At 39.1% G+C, this 20,268-nt stretch overlaps 1 protein-coding gene across 1 annotated transcript in view; it reads right to left on the reverse strand.

Annotated features, from left to right (window-relative positions):
* Positions 1 to 20,268, reverse strand: part of GADL1 (glutamate decarboxylase like 1) — an 83,113-nt gene that overhangs the window by 27,610 nt on the left and 35,235 nt on the right. Inside the window, 3 exon segments of the mRNA XM_030503748.1 lie at positions 9,810 to 9,899; positions 12,943 to 12,994; positions 17,392 to 17,591. Coding sequence (XP_030359608.1) covers positions 9,810 to 9,899; positions 12,943 to 12,994; positions 17,392 to 17,591 — 342 coding nt within the window.

The following is a 20,268-nucleotide window of genomic DNA, read 5'->3' on the forward strand; positions in this document are numbered from 1 at the left end:
AATACGAAATTTTTAATTTCTGTAGCAGTAACGAACAAAAACGCACTACTGTTCTGTGTGGCAACATGAATCCAAGAAGCACTGCTTCTTCTTATGCTATTGGGAAATGACAAGAGGTACATTTTGAAGTGTTCTTAATGCAAAAATTATAAACTCTTATATCTATGCCTTTTTTCCTTATTTTCTTTATCTATTTTCTTTTTCTATATCTATAAAAGATATATCTATCTTTTATCTAATAAATATTGATCATTCATCATTAATTTACCTGCTTTTCAAATATGTAACAAGGGTTCACTAGTGAGACAAATTCAATGTAAATTCGGTTCAGCTTCCTATACTCTGAAAATAGTTTAATGTTTGCTCTTAAAAAAAAACCAAACATGTAGCACACTTAGTTTTCAGATTAGCTGGTTTTGCCTGTGAGCATGAAGACACGTTAATAATATTAGAAAATACTAAATTAATTTTTGTTCCTGTGTCCACAAGAAAAAAATAATTATTTTTCACTTCTACCTTGATCAATCATAGTAGGATATACCATTCCAATGCTTCAGTTTTACCCTAGTAAAACTCTTTAATCAAGCTGATTTTCTCCAGATTAGGAGCACTTAGATCTTACTTTTTCAGTTCTTCACAAGAGAGAATGATTTTCTGAGGTTTGTCACCAACTGCCTGCCTAATTTATACGAACTCTGCCACTTGCACTGAATCTCAAAAAAAAAAAAAAAAAAAAAAAAATCATCACTTTTCTGGAAAAGAAATTTGGTTTAGTTTTACCGTCTTGGTCCTTCCATAATCTAGGAGACTCATAACAATGGATGCAAACCATCCACTGTTCTGGGTAACATGTTGTATCTATTTGAAAGCCATACAAATTAAATAGTACTCTTTGTTCACTCTGCACTTATGCAGTGCTTAAGCACCTTTTAGTCAACTCAATCTGTGGCAATAAAGCAGAGAATGCAGTCCCAGTGAATCTCCATGGCCTTTGTTGATCTTCCAGTTAGAAAATGAGGCTTTTTAGATGCTTCCTATATGTAAACACAAAGATTTATAATGTGTAAAGCTTTTAACAATGCAAAGGTTTGAAATCAGCTTGTTTGTTTTCTATAGCTGAACTGAAAGCTAGAATGACCCTCAGGTCATTTGCAAGGCAGTATACAAAATTTTTAAGACATTGGACAAGTGGAACCTATGCTTCCCTTAAAGAAGGGAGTACTTCCACACAAAATATACCCCACTATTGTAGGTGATCTGCTTTGGTTCTGAAAGAACAGTTATGTTAATTGACTAGTCCTTGTGAGATAGTTTAACCTGAATTAAGTACCATACTTACATGTGGCCATACCACTCCTAGAACCTGAGCTAGCTAAGGTACCTTCACAGCACATCACATACTGTGATGAAAATACATATTGCATTGGTATCCCTAGAAGATTTGGTCCTTTACTTTGAAAGTGTCAATCTCTCATGATTTTATTTCCTCACAATATTTTTTCTCCACTTTGTCAATACCCCCAGTTTCATTTCATGCCATTGTGTGTATTACCACAAGGAGAAATGATTGGACCCTCCATTACCCCTAAAAGGATTTCAAGCAAGAAACTAGTCTGAAACCTACTTCACCTCTGGAGATCTGAGCAATCTTGCTCTGCAGGTGGCTCAGGGAAGATGAAATTTTTGTTCAGCCTGAACGCAACATATGGAGCTGCAGCAGACTCCCTCCCCATAGCTTTGATAGTTTCTGTAGGCTGAGCACTAGGGATCAATAGACCTCAAGTCGCCAGTGGGCCTCGAACATGTACAGCTCAATGTTAAGTCTCTGACAAAAGTTGCCCTGCGCTCTCATTTAGTAAACCATACAGCAGCAAAGTCATTTGGGCTGCTTCTCTTTCTTCTGAGAATTGAGTAGTTTTAGCAGCTGTGTAACACTGCACATACAATAGAGATGTTTTGCTGCCAGATGTATTATTATTGCTGGATGGGTTGCAAATATCACCAGTTCAAGATACCACCTGGTATTAAAAGTCTGGGAAGAGACTGAGGGGTAGAACAGAAATAGTCAACTATCCAAAGGACAGATGGTTGAAATGAAGTGGAAGGTTATTTAGTGATGTTGGTTCTTGCCTATTTGCCTTATTTGAAACTGTACCACTGACCTAAAAAACTTAAAGATTCCTGAATTAATAGGACTACTTTTAACTGGAGCCCAAGTGGGCACTACCCACTTCTGAAAAGCCAGTCCAGAAGAGGGGCAAAGCAGAGAGCTAGAACAGAAATCCCTACCATTTTTCATATCATTAATATCTAAAATTCTTAGGACTACTATAGAAATCATGAGCTGGAAGCAGTTCACATCTTTGCCTTGTCTTATTACATCTACTGTAATTACAATAGTCATACAAATATACTTCGTTTTCTATTCCCATACATATGTCTGATATGCCAGTCATCCCATGGAAAAGCATGAGGTCAGGTCACTCTCACAAATCATTATATGTCACTGAAAGTTAAGCAGGTGTATAACCCAACCAGTGTAAAATATATACTGAAGTGATACTAGGACACTGTTCAAGATAAAATGCATTCATCCCTACTTCTCCTGATGGAGAATTTAAACACTGAATTTGGCCCCTTATTCTAGCACTACTACTTTAGTACTCATGCAAGAATAAACATAACAGAGAACAAAGACATAAATTCCAGAGACAAAGTCAGAAACCAAAGTATTCTATTTTGAATTAACAGTTTTTTAAAAGGCATGTTATTTTTGTGTTCTTACAACTCAAGTCTACAGAGGACTTTTAAAACAGTCACACTAAATATCTTTTTCTTAATTAACAGCTACAGCCACTTTTGTACTGATGAGTTATATAAAACTGCAGGATTAAAACATATTAAAGAGGAAATTGTGCAAATCCCTCATTAACAAGGTACTGAAACACTGCTATGATTTTTCTCTGCTATTATATTACACTGTACTGTTCTTTCTCATTTATGCTCAGATCTTCTTAACAATAACAGTCACTTATATGCAACTAAACTACAAAGAATTTATTCATTCTGCTGCTGTATATTATATATTAGTAGTTGCAAAATAAGAGATGTTGTTACTTTAACAGGTGACTGTTTATTTTATTAAATTTGTGAGCACCATCCTCTGCTGAGGAATGGTCACACTACAATATATGTCCTGGTCATTAATGTATTCCTCATTTTCTGGTTTTGGGGTTTATTGTGCCTCACCCCACTAAAGTCCTTGCCCACAGCCTTGTCTTAAGTGGGCCTCTTGCTCTCACCTCTCCAACGATACACTTCTGCCCCTCTTGAACACAATACTGAGAATTCAGCTGGGTCCATTGAATCAGGAGGATATTTTACAGCTCTTCACTCCAGGAGCTTGTGAGATAGAGGCTTAAAACAGCACACAGCATGCGGAGTATTCTGGGTTCTTCTTGCTTGTGTTTATGAACTAAAGCAGCTGAGCTAGGATCCTGGCATCCCTAAGGTTCCCCTCCTGAATAACAAAGACTGACAAGTCTTTCCCAAGGGTGCTTCCAACTGTAGATTGCCTAAGTTATGATCTAGGAGTTCCCCTTCACCTTCTCCATGTGATGGAGGGAAACTGTGCAAACTCCTCAAGTAGCTTCCTTGGGGTAACTGCCTCAAGTCATGCAGGATGAATCTGGAGCTTCTCTTAACGCTGAAGATTTCCCTGACAAACCAAACTTCTTTAGAAAACCCCTACCCTTTCAGAGGTCCCCATCTGATTCGCTGAAATGACAATCCATCCCTGGGGTCTTTCTCTTAGACCTGCCAAACCAATCTCTTCCAATTATAGAACTACTTTTTTTCTTGAAGTCCACAACAGATTTGTAGACTGCTTTAAGAAAAAGCAAAAGTTTAAGGGATGGCACCATCTCTTAACAATCCTCACAGGTTGGGGGTGGGGGTGGTGAGGCGACAAAAAACAGACCACCACAAAACCAAACCAACAGCGACAGAACCTGACACACTTTCTCTTTCTGTTCTTTTCCAAACATATTTTTACATTATTATATTATTTCAATACAAGAAGAAAGCACATGGGATCATAAGCAATTAGACCAACTTACAGTATACAGTATTCACAAAGGACTGATGAACAGCTCCAGATCTGTCAGTCTCAATAGCATCATAGAATCATTTTGGTTGGAAAAGACCTTTATGATCATCAAGTCTAACCACTAACCAAGTCCACCACTAAGTGCCACATCTACAGGTCTTCTAAATACTTCCAGGGATGGTGACTCAACCACTTCCCTGGGAAGCCTGTTCCAATGTGTGACAAGCCTTTGGGTGAAGAAATTTTTCCCAATATCCAATCTAAACCTCCCCTGGTGCAACTTGAGGCCATTTCCTCTTGTCCTATTGCTTATTACTTGGGAGGACAGACCAACACCCACTAACGTATTATGTATGAACACAGGGATGCTTCACCACCCTGAAGGGTTATATGCCTCCTGTGAAGGGAAAAAGGTTGCAGTTGATCCCCTCATCCAGATCATTGATAAAGATGTTAAACAGAATCAGCCCAATACTGAGAACACCACTTGTGACCGACTGCCAACTGGGTTTCATTCCATACACCACAATAATTTGGGCTCAGGCAAACAGCCGTTTTTTTTTTTACACATCAACGAGTACACGCATCCAACCCACGAGCAGCCAGTTTCTCCAGGAAAATGCTGTGTGAAATGCTGTCAAAGGCTTTACTAAAGTCCAGGTAGATGACATCCACATCCTTTCCCTCATCCACTATATGTGTCACCTTGTCATAGAAGCCAATGAATTAGACAATCTAACTCCCATGTACTTCTGTGTAAATCTTACTATTGATTTTCCTGTCTTTTGATGTGGCCCTCTACAGAAACTCATGTCAGAGCTAGATGCTAGAGTCATTAGGCTACTTGTTACCATAAAAATTACTCACGTAAGCCAAGTTCACAGAAATGGGTCTCTACCATTACTCTTCAAACACACACATTAAAATATTGTTTAATTGTTTTCTTATCCAAGTGTCAGAAAAACTCAAAGTATAGTACACAAGGATGCCAGGCTTCAAGTAACAACATTTTGAACAAAAATCCCAAGTAGAAAAACACTTGCAGTGATATGTTGGGGACCTTTCTTGTGCATAAACCTGGGCTCTCTGCATTTAATACTGTGGTTATAATCTATGTCATTTTCCTCTTATTCTTCCAAAATATAGAGGGCAAACATTACTAATACAACCAACTGGAAGTCTTGTTTTCCCTCCCCATTCAAACCTCATACCATAGTCAACAGGAATTTTGAATACATAAAGAATACTGAATCGGGTCCTTGATTAGTGTTTGATTTATACCACAAAGACCACAGGATTCAGAGGTTGCCAAGGCAACACCACTTCAACCTCCTAACATTTCTGCTTTGATATGAAACCTCTCATTATATAAATGTATCACAACACCAGTCAGCATGACAGGCTATTTTACAAATATGCCTTCAGACAGCAGACAGCCATATTCTTCCTTTTTTGGGGGGGAGGGGGAAGAATAAGATTACCTTTTACTAAGGGGAAGAGGGGAGGGGCAAAAATGGCATTCCAAGCTATATAGGTTTTAGCATGAAATCATATCCTGAGCTTTCTAATACTGCCAATAAATTTTGTATTATTTGGCCAAAAATCTACAAAAGGACAGGAAGCAAACAAAACAAAACACCCCAAACACATCACACAAATAGAGTCTGTCACTGAGATGCTAGAATTTTGAGTAATTGAAACTAACAACTGTGTATAAAAGCTGAACTACTGAAACTAAACTATTGAGAGTCTGATACTCTGGCATATGCTATTTAGAACTACAGACCAGGCAAAGTTTAGTAAAGCATGAAAGACCTACTAGGAACCTTCTGACACTTTTTTAACCACATTAACATTTTGAGGTCTAAAGTAGTACTTGCCAATATACCACTAGCTTTCTTTGCTAAGCAGTATTCGATACAGAGTAGTCTACCTACGGTTACACTCCAGGATCCTTCAGCAAAGTCAAGCTCCTGCAGGAGGAGGACACCATTAAAGATGGTTAATTCTTTGTCTCCTTAGTCTTCTAGATTACGCTGTTTGAGCAGACTACAAGCTGATCCAAAATGCACAAGGTATGGCTGGCTGTCTGGGTTAGCAACGGGATGGCAATAGTTTTAGATGCATCCCTCCAAACCCTTCCTTGTGCCCTAGCACCCTCTGTGCTGTCAGGAGGCTTTCCAGAGACACTATCAATCAGCTAATTCTACATCATCTGGAGACACTTTGGCATAAGCTGAGAAACATGATTTTTCTGAAGAGAAGATTGTTACACGTAAGAATATACATAGATATTTATGGTTATGGAAAAAAAATATGAAAATTGGAATGTTCTGGACTCTATTTTTTCCTTTTTTTTTACTTCCTTCACTTCCATTTCCAGCTTGTAATTTCCAGTTACACTTTTCTCTCTGTGACACACTGACTATCCTCAGCAGTAAACAAAGTAAATCTTCAAGTGTGTCACAAGAGGAAGAGAAGAAAAAATACCACCAAGGGGCATGTACAGTATGAGCAAAGCCATTGATCCCTCATCCCTCAATTATGTTAGATCCAGGTCAGCAACAACTGCCCCCAGTTTGCAATGACAAAATACCACCACTTACAAATATTTCTGGTCAAATGTATCAGCAGCTCCCCAATTACCACAGAGTGTCCATTTGTATGGTTTCTACAACAATCAATCCCTCTTCAGTTGTGAAAAATGTCACTGAAAAATACCTGACATCACAGGTTCCTGTATGGATTATGCCATCTGCTATGCCCATTCTGCAAAATGTTCAGGGCATGAACTATCCTGGACCACTCAATCGCATACAAAGCCTTGCTGTACTGTCTGTAGAACCAGTTTCACTACACAGCCAATTCCTACAGTAATCCCAAAAAAATGAGAGTTGTGTCAGACCGTGGATGTGCACGGAACTCCCAGTTTCACTGGGTAATGGAGTACCATTTATACTGTTCTTAACTTCCAACCATCACGTTGTTTCTCTAATCCTAAAGTGTTCGGGTGATGAGTCAAATGACCAGCCAGTGGCTGTCTCAAATCCTTCAGGCCACTCTTTCCTATCACCTTTCTCTTTTGCGTGTTGGAGCCTCTAAATAGGGCTTCGTTTTATACCTAAAGTCCAAGGCCTTGGAGTTTAAAACAAACAGCCTATCACAGTGGGGGTAGGGGGAAGCTTCTGAGAGACAGAGCTTATGTAGGACAGCTAGAAGACTGACATCAGAATCAAGTATCACGCTGCAATACAGTCAGCACTGACACATTTCCACATAAAGTGGGCCATGGAAGCTGGAGGAGAGCCAGTACAGCAGAAAACCTTCAGAGTTATTTTGCATAGGACTATGCAAATTCTTCACGAAGCTGAGGACTTGAGATCAGAGCTACTTGCTTAACAACTTTCACCAGCACTAAAACTCACATAACTAACCGTGGAAGACAGCATGTTATTCTGAGCAATATTGCTGAACAAGTGGTTCAATAAAATCCATTACTTGCTCAAGGGATTTTTAAGACATACATTTCCTTAATTATTGTCAGATATGCAGGTCAACAAAAAGGAAAATTGATTTCTGGATAAACAGAATAACTGATGTTAAAATGTTGTGTGAAAAGACAAATTGTGAATTAAAGCATTTTAATGCTCATTTTAGTGAAATGCTGGGAATATTCAAGAAGCACTTGCACTCGAGAAACTGTACACATCCCCATCTGCCCATCAATGACATAATACAGAAACCTCTCCAGTCTTCATCTTCTTAAACCTTGCTCATCAGAATGCATTCGTTCTTGCCCAGACATATATTTGTACTGATTAATGTAATATAATGATGATGCTGTTTGCATCAGCAATGTTAGAAGAAACTGACATCAGCCTGAAAAGTCAAGCTGGTCTTATTTTTGGGACCAACTGCTCACTGACACCTGTTGTGCCCCAAACTGGGCCTCACTATCCAGAAAGCAAAGTAACCTCAGGCCTGTCCCTGTAGAGAATCAGGGAGGTGAAATAACATGTTCTGGTTCTGTACAGGCTCATTTCTGTAGTGTTCAAGAACTTCCCAGCAATGCCTAAAGCAACACAGCTAACATTCATAATTCGTTGTTTCCTCTGGGAGAAGAATTTATGCCATTCAGTACCTTGCTTTGCTAGTGAGTTTTGGTCTGGTTTGTGGTTGATTTTTTTTTTTCCCCCAGGCTTTTGTGTGAGGAGGAAAATAGGTTATATTTTAGAATTTGGGGTTTCTTAGTGCTTCATCAGAGGCAGCATAAGAATCAAGAAAATGTCACCTTGCCTGTGAAAAGTGTGGTTGAGATCTGCAGCAGTGCTCAGTTCTTGGGAGAAATTGCACACAAGCTCCTTTCCCCTAAAGTTCTCTCCCACAAAACTGGCTAGGAAATCTGCATTTCCAGCATCAGTCTACCTATATAGGTACATAAAATGAAGACAGGCACCCTGACTGGAAGCACCATAGAGCAGCACAGCAAAGAACCAGTAAGTGACACTCAATAAGCCACTCACAACATACATTCTCAAAGCCATTCACTGTGCTTCATCCCTTCCTTCTCAGTCCCTTCTATAGCACACATAAATCAAAAGGTGGCAGCTGCAGTATTACTTTTGCCTTCCCATTGCTCTTTTCCCAAATCCTCACTCCTCCATGGGTAGACGAGCTGTTACACAGCAATCTGTGTGTGCATATGTACATACATAGGCCTTCCACTCTAACGAGAGGAAGGGAAGCCCCATATGAAAGGATTATGACCGATCCATGCTTTGTGAAAGCATGGTAAATGCAAAGCCCTTGTATCCACATGGTGGCTATGCATGGCTTGGTAATGCAAAAGTTAAATGTACTTTCCAAAACAGTATAGACAGGGTTAAGGAAGACTGCACCCCTAAAGACATCCACCATCCACCCAGCACCCACCATAAACTGAAAGCAATTCCTGTGAATACACATCTATGTTCTTGTTTAAATTTCTAGTAACAAATTCTAGGAAAAAATAAATGCAAAACACCAAAGCTGCTCCAGAGAGGAGCAAACAATGAGTTAAATTCAATTCCTCAGAGAATAGTTTATTCAGTAAAACATAACACCACAGTGTCTACTGGCTTCTTAAGTAAGTCTTAACTACTGATTCCCTACTAGTAACTTCAAAGTTTTACTGCTGCTTTTTTCAAGACGTTCATGACTTCCTACCAGGGTGGCAAAGAGTTACCAAAACACTCAAAGAAGCTTTTCCCATTGTATTCCCGTTGTCACTTATAGGTTGTTTAACATCAGAAATGTACTCTTAAGCACTTTCTCACTTGCAGTATCATAGATTATCACAGATAATTAAGGACAAGTTCCAAGGACAACGTTAAGTGTCTGAAACAGGTAATGAATAATCTGTCCAGATGAGAGATGCAGACAACACTGTTTGTCTTCGCTCATTCTGCCAGCTGCTAACAGCTTTGATAGTAAGCTGAATACTTGTAAATGTTTGCATCTCTTACGTTAAGAAAAAAAAAAAAAAATTAATTAACCTTTTCTGAACAGAGAACAAACTTAAATCCTACCAACATGTATTTAAGGATTAAATCCCCATCCTACTGATAGGTTAATGGTAAGCAAAGCCAAGGGCTATTCCACATTCTTATCTGGCACACAGATAAATCAGTAAGCTACAGATAACACTGCATGTGACACTTACGTGGTGTAGCTTCTGCCAAAATTCGGGTCCATCCTCCATTTTTCTTAAGCTTGGTGGAATGTACCAAAAGCAAACATTTGCATACTCGGGCTAAACAAGAGAACAAGCGATTGCTTATGAAATATAACAAATTGTACAGGAATATATATTATAGATCGTCGAAGAGTTCTACTTTGTTTTGGAGCGGAAGGACGAGGGGAGAGCCTTAGAGCTTATACTCTTTTCATTAAAACTTCTCCAACTCAACTTCCGTTTTCCTTTTTTAAGTAGTTCTATAAGTAGTATAGGTTTCATATCATCCATTTTTCTTCCTGCTGCCAGAAAAAGGAAACCTTTTGGGGTTCCTTTTTCCTTTCTTCTTCCTATATACATATTTAACTCTTTGTTCACAAACACTTTTTTCCTAATCAAAGTTTTAAGAGAGGCATAGAGAGATAACATACAGATTTCAAAATTGAAGCGACAAGACAAGAAAACATTTTCTTTTTAGGTTTTTTGTTTCTTGGGTTTTGGGGTGGGTTGGTTTTTTGGTTGGGTTTTTTTTTTTTTTCCGGTTGGTTTTGTTTGGGTTGGGGTTTTTTTAATGAAATTTCTTGTGATATATTTTACATAAAACACACAAATTCAATTTTTGTCACCATTTAACACTTGCACACCTAGTCATTTTTCTACTGAACGACGCCAACCTCCTTTTATATCATATCTCATACAGCATACTACACGCTGCTGGAGTTAATGCTGGCTTTCTCAATTTCCACATTTTATAAGAATCACAGGACCCCTTGCAGCGTATGTGCCATAGCCTGGATATATATTGTCCAATATCTAAGCAGACCTTTTGAGCAAAGACTAAGACTCCACATCTCTGCTTCCCTCCAGAGAAATTTTGCCTTTAAATTCTGCCAGGATCTCTATATTACCTGCTAATTTGGAAGCTTTTTTTTTTTTTTAACCTGTACAGATAGTGATAGCACGAGGAATAGATGTGACTCCTAATCCCACCCAACACCACCTATTAGACCACTCAGCAAATCTTGACCTACATTATTTGCAACACAATATTTAACTGCAGTCCAGATTGTAACATAGATTATAAACTCACACACCCCTCTCCTCTCCCACATGCCATCCTCATTAGTACTGGTTGAAAGAAAAAAAGTTAAAAGGTAGCTGAGTCACACCATCTCTTTCCCTCACCATGAATGCAGATGCTATTATAATCCCAGGCAATCTCCTGAACAAGGAGAGCCCACCAGCTGAGGCATGTTCTTTCATGAAAGGGCACTGAGAACTGCTCATATCATTTTCTGCCTCACTTCAAAGAATACATTAAATACAATTTAATCATCAAGAAGAATAGCATTGTCAGCAGGAACAGAGATGCAAACCTGCCACGTGCTGCCACTGAATGAAATAAAGCTCAGCTTTTTGAGTCCCATTTCTTTCCCCCAAAGAGCACGAATTGAGTACACACATAAACACAGACCCTGAAAAGGTAGCAGCCTCCTCATGAGCACAAGCACTAGCTTGCTGTTACAGGGTTTATTTTAAAACTACTTAAAATCAGATGGCAGGAGTAGACAGATGGCATATATTACCATATTGCCATTGCCTATATTACCTTTTTTATTATCTCAGTTTTCTTTCACACATCAAATATTCCATCCCCTATGAATATATCATTCATCCTAGAAAAACTTAACTACCCACAGACATGCTTCACTCTATTTCTGATTATCTCGTCACAGCTCTTATCCAAGCAGGTAAGCAATTATACCACAGGAGATTTCAAGATGATGCAAGTGCGAGTAGTATTTCCAGGCCATAGAGTGCTTCTCATTATTGGACTTTCCTCACTGCATGTATCAGAGAATCATCTTCCTGAGCTTCTTGCCCAAAGTCCAGTTTCCATTAAGGGCTCACATAACTGGGCCTAGAAGCCTCCCAGCAGTCTTTCTTTGAATTCTCACTGCCTGTTGCCCTGCTCTCCTGAAAACTTTTCTTAACCCTTGCTCAACTTCCTTCTCATAGCCCATACTATAGCACTCCCTCCAATCCCACTTTTAATCCAAGTGTCCTGTTCCTGCAGCAAATAAAGAGCAGCCTCTGCTCCCACCAACAGTTTTCACATCTATAGTAGATCTGGGCTCTCTGTTAAGTAATACAATGGCAGAAAATTGAGAGCTTTTAAACAGACTTGCTACCTTAGTAATCCCATCATGTGCTGCTGGCCCAAAATTCTTCACTCCATGTAAAGTTTCCCACTATGTACTTTCAAATCAGCAGTTTCCTAAGTTAAAGATAAAAGTTTCTATTGTATGAGCAGTATAAAATATTTTTTATATTTTGTATTTCTCCCAGCCCAACCTGCAATGCTCTTGGCATCAGCAAGTGTAAATCGAATCTGCGTCGTTATGGTTTGTCTATCTGTGTGTGTGGCACTTACTCATTTTCCTTTCCTCCTCCATGTGCTCTCTTCCTCCCCATGCTACATACCCAGCTTTCACACACATACACTTCCAGCAGTGCAGAAGGTTTTTCTATAAATGACTGATCTTTGCAACATTCCCAGATATTAGCCTTAGTAACCAAAACGCTGAGGATAGGATAGGTGGAAAAACAGTACTTTAGTTCCACCCTCCTTACTCACTCTTCCCCAGGCAGTATCACCGAGAGGTAATAAGCTGACTGGTTTAGTAAAGATGAGTGAAAACCCTAACTTTTGGGTAGTTTTTAGAAAGATAGGTGCAGAAACAGAATTAAGGAAAAAACATGGACTTTAATGATAAAATTTCTGGTTTTAGGATCAAAATATTCTTCCATCCAGCACACAGTCTTATCTGTTAAGTCTGGCAAGCACTGCATTTCCACAGCCGGGCTCTTTGCTTTCAGAGAAAAGTGCTCCATCTATACCTCCTGAGGCAATACAGGCCCAGAAGCTAGGAAAATAAACAGTGATGGTAGGGAATACGGAGCCTGTCATGTGTGTTCAATCATATCTGTGTATCTCCAAAACGTAAAATTATTATATACTTCAAATACAAACTGGCAATTGCTAAAAAGAACAAGATCAAACAATAGACACCACCACACCACCCCCCAACAATGACAATTCAGTTCCATCTTCACTTACCTCCAAAAGCAGCTGGAATCCCTCTCTTTTCTTAATTTCCTCAACTAGGTATCTGTAGTTAAAAATGCAGGGGTTTAAAGCACAGAACAAAACAATACATACAGACAACAAAGGTCTTGAACTTTCTTCCTTTTATTTTTTTCCTTCCCCTCCCCCCTTCCCTCCCCCCGAAGCCACAGAGTTAAATCTCATTTCCACTTGCTGTGAAAATGCAGTAGCTATTAGTTCCTGGAAACAAATGAAGACCACAGCCAGCCAAGGAGCACTGAGGAGAGGCCAAATTCTGTCCTCAGGCACAGATTTTCAGTGGAGCCACATGGCACAAATTGATCCTATTTGCATCAGGCTGTGAACTTTCCCAGTGCACATTTCCATTGATGTTGCTCTCTATAGATTAATTCCTCCATCTCCTTCTCAAGTACTGATGCTGTGCTGCCATGTTATTTCATGGTCACACTGACATCTCTTGCACTACTACTGTTAGAAGGACCTCTCCATCTAGCTCAAAATTTGAGTTTCCATGTACTTCAAGCCCAGCAATTTTCCCAGAACTGTCCTTGTTCCACACTGTACACAGTAACACACATTTCCATTCAGTGACCACGGCTGATGCACAATAAGCCCTGAGCATCCTATGCTAACAATGCATTAAGTATTTCTTTTCTTTTTCACCTGTCAGTATGAAAAACACAGAAGCCTTCAATGGGAAAATGGGTTTGAATCAAAAGTTTGAATCCAAACAGCTTCAATTTATAACATTTTTTGAAAACATGACCTCAACTTTGCCTTGGCACACATCACACAGGAATTCTGAAGCAAAGAGGGCACTTTGACATAGCTGGGACTTCTCTCTTTATTCCCCTCCTGCCCTGCCCCCAAAGCCTTCCCAAGAAAAACTCCAAAGATAACACCTCAAATTCACACAGCTTTTCCATTTCAACTGAATTTTAGTCCTCTACATGAAGGACTAACTGCCTGAAATCTAAATGAACATTTTGCTGTCTAACAGTAATAAAACTGAGACAGATTGTGTACAAATCTGTTCTTTTGTAGCATTTATTGGACTTTTTCCTGCTGCAGCTGCATTACTGGTCATCACACAAATTCTTTTGTCCGCTACTTGAGGAAGAAGAATACTGTCAAAATAAACTCCCTTGGTCCTACCCACATGTCTGAAACCAGACCCCACAGGGACACCTCTAGCTGTATCTGCAAGGACTGCCTGCTATTCAGCAGATGAGCTGCAGGAACAGGTTGGCTAGGGAGGCGGTGAACAATACCCTAGATGGAAAACATTTTTTAGAACAGAGCATGGGGAGTTGTCATGCTGTTTATCATTAACAAGTATCATGCATGTGACTCATTACCTCTTAGCACACATCCCTGCAAAACGATTGCTCTGGTGGAGTGCCAGTTCCCACAACGTGCAGCTCTGAGTTGTGTCGCACTGTGCACTGTTGAGATATTTCCTCTCACTAGAACAAGTTCTAGTGATACCTAAACTAGACCCAGATTCTGGATCTTTTCTGTTGTAACCATTTAGATCTTACTGTGTGCATTTGTTTGTTATCTGGCTGTTAATGCCCACGCTACTGTTTAGGTTGCAAGAGAGGCATGCTGAAAGGTAAGGAGGAGGCTAGATACCATGCGAGAGTGTTGTGGGGAACCTCCTTCTGTAGGGGGATTGTCTTAAACAAAACACACTCAGTGCTTTTGTCCTGTTGATTAAAGATATTTGTCTGTGCCATAAAATCAGCATTCAGCCAAATCAGCAGAATATTCACAAGACATTGGCCCTCGATTTTTTAATTTTTTTTAATAAATCCTGTAAAAGAATCCTATGGATGATCACCCCTTCTTCTTATTTTTCGTTCTTAGGTTTTAATTGTTAGAGCTGTTTTACAATGCTTAATAACCCTTCTCTCCTACCAGAAGTGCTTTTTTTTAATACCACCATCTGACATAGGATATCTGATGTCAGTCAAGCTCACAACACTGTTTATCATGTTCTTAACTACACTGCCAATAGCCTAAGAAGGCAGCCATTAGAAAATCCATCGCCCATGATTTATCTTGCTAGAACCATTGGATGGCAGTGGAGCAGTTTACTTTGTGCATCTTTCCACACTTGACAGTGGAGTTTTATTACCGTGTCACCATTGTAGAAAATAAAAAAAGGACTTGAGTCTCAGTGAGGACTGGAGTGCACAGAGAAGTAGCATTTGCTATGGTTAATCCTTGCAGAAAATGAGGGGTGGAGATCTGCAGTGAAAGTAGACATATGTCTGCTAAGAGTGGGTGTCAGAAGAGGAATCGGGCAGAAAAACAGCAAAGATGATGAAGCATAAAACGCAGTGGTGGTTATAGTTGTATTCTAAAAGTAGTTTACATCTATTTTCTTTTTCGTGTACTTCATAAAGCAACATCCCCACATCAAAAATAACTGGGAGGAAAAGAAAAAAAAAAAAGGAGAAAAAAAATTGTGAACTGATCAGCAGGATGCTCTACTGTAGGATTTTTTAAACAAGCCTTTCCAAATAGGTAGCATCACAATGTTCCTGGGATATATAATACATTGAAAACATGATTCATCTCCAGAACAAGAAGAAATTAATGGAATAGCCAATAACTAAAAAGTTTGATGCAACAGGAATACATGCGTGCAATTTGCTTTAAAACCTTGGCAGCTCTGACTGGTGATAGGGAAAGAAAAGTAATCTTGCTCTTAAGTTCTATAGCCAGTGGACTAGTTCCAGAATTAATTCAGGTATGCATTCAGGAACATTGAAATACTATCTTTGGAATATCTAAGTAACACCTACTGTAAGAAATCAGGAAAAAGGCTGCACAGCTGTTGAGTAGTTAGGAAACCTGGCATAGTGCCCATGTCCATGCAGACTCAAGATAGCAATGCAGATACTGTACAGAATATATTTCATCAGATAATGACTAAGAATTAGATTTCTTCTTAAAGGAGAGAAGAAGAAGGAAAAAAAAGAAAGAGACAACCCAGACACTCCTTAGAAAGGCTACCAGCTGAATCCAGCATTCAAAGGGAGTATCGATCCCAGAAAGGTCATTAATCACTACACTCTCAGTCAAATGACCTTGGCCAGTGACCTTGATAAGGCTGAATTCTCCTACTGACAGAGCAATGAATTACTTACTCTGTACAGACACAGAACAGTACAACACTTTGGAACAAAAACAAGGTGCAATTTAACCAGAAGATATTAAGGAACACTTAACTGGCCAAATAATGAGTGGCTTTCAAGAAACAGAGAAAAAAGCCACAGCCCACTTGAGCTTTTCTGGTTTTGCTGTCTTCCTTTTCATTCCTTTCCAATTCACTCTGGGTTTAGGTCATGGGTATTTTTACCTGTTCTTTAAGCGACTTTATTAAACTGAGGCTATTCCTTCAATTTTCACTGGAGTAAACATTCTTTTCAACTTGGTAGTTCATATAAAAAGAATAAAATGGCAATATGACATGGGTGACTGTTTTTCAATATTAATTATTTGATTCATAGTAGTGTGTAGCTGGCCCAGGAACTGGTAAAGATTTCATTGTGGTTTCTTTTGTATAAATTCCGAACATATATGATACTTCAAGTGAATTGTTTTTAATAGGCTGTTGTCTTATTTTAATACTATTTCTTCTATCAGAAGATAAAACAATCTGTGTATGAAAGTTTCTCCCCAGAAACTAGGACATCACCATCACTTTAGAAACACCGTCTAGCAAGAATTTTGCAGAATTCAGTTGTGAAACTCAGATCTGAAAGACCAAAAACTTTGCAAAATTTAACAGGGCAGGTGAGGGGAAGATCACAAGAAAAAGATGCTTCAGTACCTAACAGAACGTAAACACTAAGAAATTCATCAAACTTGAGAAAAAAAAACAAGCAGTAGCTCAGAACAATATGCCTTCATATACCTCTACTACATCCTAACATTAACAGAATGTCCTCATACAAAATTTCCCACACCATCAGCTTTCTGTGTTTTCTCAGTCATGAGGAATGAAGTAAACAGAGGAATAGCTAATTCACTTCTTGCTAGACACAGCTCAGAGCCTGGCATATGGGACTGCTTTTACATTAACACCAGAAGACACAGTTATGAGTTAGAAGAGGATGTATTGGTAACCTGTCCTATGTGTGGTTCAGACAACATAAATATTAAATAATGTAGATTGAGAGCATAATTTGGACTTCTATGTTTACCAACATCTATACTTACTGCTAAAAATAATAATTACTATTAAATATGGTAGCAAATGTAATAACACTAATTACTATTGCTATTAGTTCCCCCTATTATACACATACAAAAGGAAAAGGGGAGGGGGAGTAACAATGTGGTCTGTTCCAGGATATGGAGTATCAGCAATGTCAACATTTTGGTCAATTACACAGACTAGACATATTCAAAATTGTGAGCTGGTACCTAGCCAAAGCCAGTGCCCTGTTTACTCTCTCCTCGAGGCCTGTGGTTCCCAATGCTTTCCACATCAGCCAGAATTTGAACGCATCTGGACGTCTGCTGCACTGAATGGACTTGTCACCAGTGTCATAGCTGACATCGTAGAACTTGTCCTGCTGGAACAAGTATGCAGCCTCGGCAGAGTAACACTTCTTCAGGAGGCCCTATTAGGAACACAATCGAGACTTAGATTGCTGATGAGCATTTTCAAACTTCTATCTTCACAAGCCAAAGCCTTTTTTTCCTGCCTGTACCAACAGCTTAAAACAAAACTGGATGTGCAGGAAACTATTCAAAGCTAATGGTATGGTTTAAGAAACCCAGATGAACCTGACCCAGTGAAGTCAGCTCTGAAAACAAGGAAACTTCTTCTTTTTATTATTTTCTTCATAATGTCCCTGAAGAGTTGCAGGTTGAAGAGGAATTCTGACTCCGACCTCAAGAAACCATGGGAGTAGGTACCAGAGAAAGAGGTGCCCAAGGGCACCAACGGCAGAAAGAAAGAGGAAGAGAAGCCTATGTCCACTGCTCCAATCTTTAGATTGGAAGAATAGCCTCTGAGGAGGTTTCTACATGTTCACAAATGGATTAATCTATTCCTTCTTCATCAAAGAACTTTATATACAGCACGGTTAGTTGCAGGTAGAGAAGATTTTAGCCCCAGGAAATAAATGTTTAGCCCTTACCAGAAAATAAAGTCACTGAGGATTTAGTATAGACTATCTGACAGTTTGAGTGGAAACACCATGAAGTGATCAGTACAACCTCTGTTTCTGTCTCTTTTTCACAGTTCAGACAATTTTAACATTTGACAATATCCCTAAGAAAAGGTACTTTAGCATACCCTGATTATGGTTTGTTAATGAAATTCTTTTTATTCAGCAATTTCCAGCCTCCAGCTTCTGAGAGGCTGCCCAGGCAGAAATGAGCAGCAGAAAACAGACAAAGATAAATGTGTAACATGGCAAGTTCCAGAGAAGGAAAAACCCTGGGAAACCGAAAGCACAGAGGCTGTTACAGGTTTAAAGGTGCAGAGGAAGAGAAGAGGCATAGCACTGGCCATTGGCTAAAGAATGAAATATAGAAGTATACTCTGTAATACTACGAAGTAGAGAGAAGGGCTGGCAGAACACAGGTTACAAGAGCAGAGATGAGGGTGACATACAAGGAGCCCAGGAGACAAAAAAGGTTGTAGATTTGTCAGCGATATTAGAAGTGGGTAAGAAAAATAAACCACAATCTGTAAGATAATGCTAGAATAGATACTCAGATGAGGTTAAAAACATGACTACAGCATCTGGTTCAGATCTGCAAACATGTATTTAAGTGACAGTTGAACCAGAAGTCTTCCATGTAGAACAGACCAAGGAACAGAAGTGGACAGCATGACAGAAATTACTAAACAGTATCTCAAAGAGCACAATTCATTTTCCAATTCAACATCACTCTTCAAATTGAACCAACTGAAAAAGCATTTCATATTTCACCCTTTCCTCTGCATGTGTTGCAACTCTGATTTTAAAATGGCAGCATCTGACATCACTCTTAAAGTGTCACATTCCTGTAACAGAGGTACAGTTCTTGATCTACATTACAATACACTACTGGTAACATTGGAACTGGCAATAAAATAGATAAAAAACATCAAGACAAAAAAATCCAAGGGAGAAATAATCCACCGGCATACACAGAATAAGTGTCCCTCTGTCCCAGCCTTTTCAATTCCCTCCACCAACACGAAAAACAAAGCAAAAAGAAAAAACCACCTGCACACCTATTTGTAGAGCACAAAAGGAGAACACCAAAGGTTTCTCCACAACTTCTGCAGGGGTTTGAAGATCCCATTGTAATATTGCCAGTTTTTGAAAAGGACAGAGAATTCAGCCTGAACTCTTTAGCACAGGACCAGCACATTCAGCCTTGTGGAAAAAAAAACCAGTTTATGTGACAGCTTGGGAAAAAAAGGGGCAGTGGCTGCTCTCCCTCTGCAGCCATCAGAGAGATAATATGCTGCTGCAGCACACGGTAACCATAGCTGAAAGCCAATGTCGGACGCAGTTTTTTGTGTGGTGTATAAGATTCTCACACCTACTTCCCAACTTTCTCAGAAAAAGGCAGGCAAGAAGGTGATATTAGAAACCAAAGAAAAGTCAAGCACTTGATCTACACAATCCACCTACTTTTGGTTTTCCTGCTTTGTGTTCTCTGGCTAGCAGCTGCACAACAGGAACAGGAACCTCTTTGTCAAGCCATTGTGCCCTATTCATTTAGATCTCGATACCGTGACTTTCAGGGGAAATAAAAGTTTACTAGACATTACATTAAAATGTATATATATAACAAAACAAAAAAGGGCAGCAACATCCACAAATTTAAGTTAATTGCTTCAAATCTTACTGACTTTAAAATTTTGCAGTGTTTCTGGAGTGAGTGGATAGCAGGGTTGATCAATGTGGAACTATCTTCTGCCTTATCAAAATGTAATACAGCTGCACAATAGAAGACATCACTGGATATTAGTTCCCCTCATGCCTGTTGCCTGAGAAATAATAACTTCTGTTTGTCACAAAAAACCTAAACTCTGTTGGTAATATTACAGAAAGACTGAGTTCACTTAAGATCACAGTACAGCTGCAGAGTTTCATAGTTTAAAAACAAATGCTCTAGAGTGAAAACGCAACAAGAACAAATAGTTCAATATCTCTGAGTGAACTCAAATTCCTGGGAACATATTTAATTTGGAAAAAAAAAAAAAAAAAAGAAAAAGGAAGGTAATGTCCTACTCTCCTGGTGCATCTGAAGCTGACAAATTGTGCTGGCTTGGTGAACTTCTCCCATCTG

This window comes from Strigops habroptila, chromosome 1 (assembly GCF_004027225.2).
Source record: "Strigops habroptila isolate Jane chromosome 1, bStrHab1.2.pri, whole genome shotgun sequence".
NCBI classification, from domain to species: domain Eukaryota; kingdom Metazoa; phylum Chordata; class Aves; order Psittaciformes; family Psittacidae; genus Strigops; species Strigops habroptila.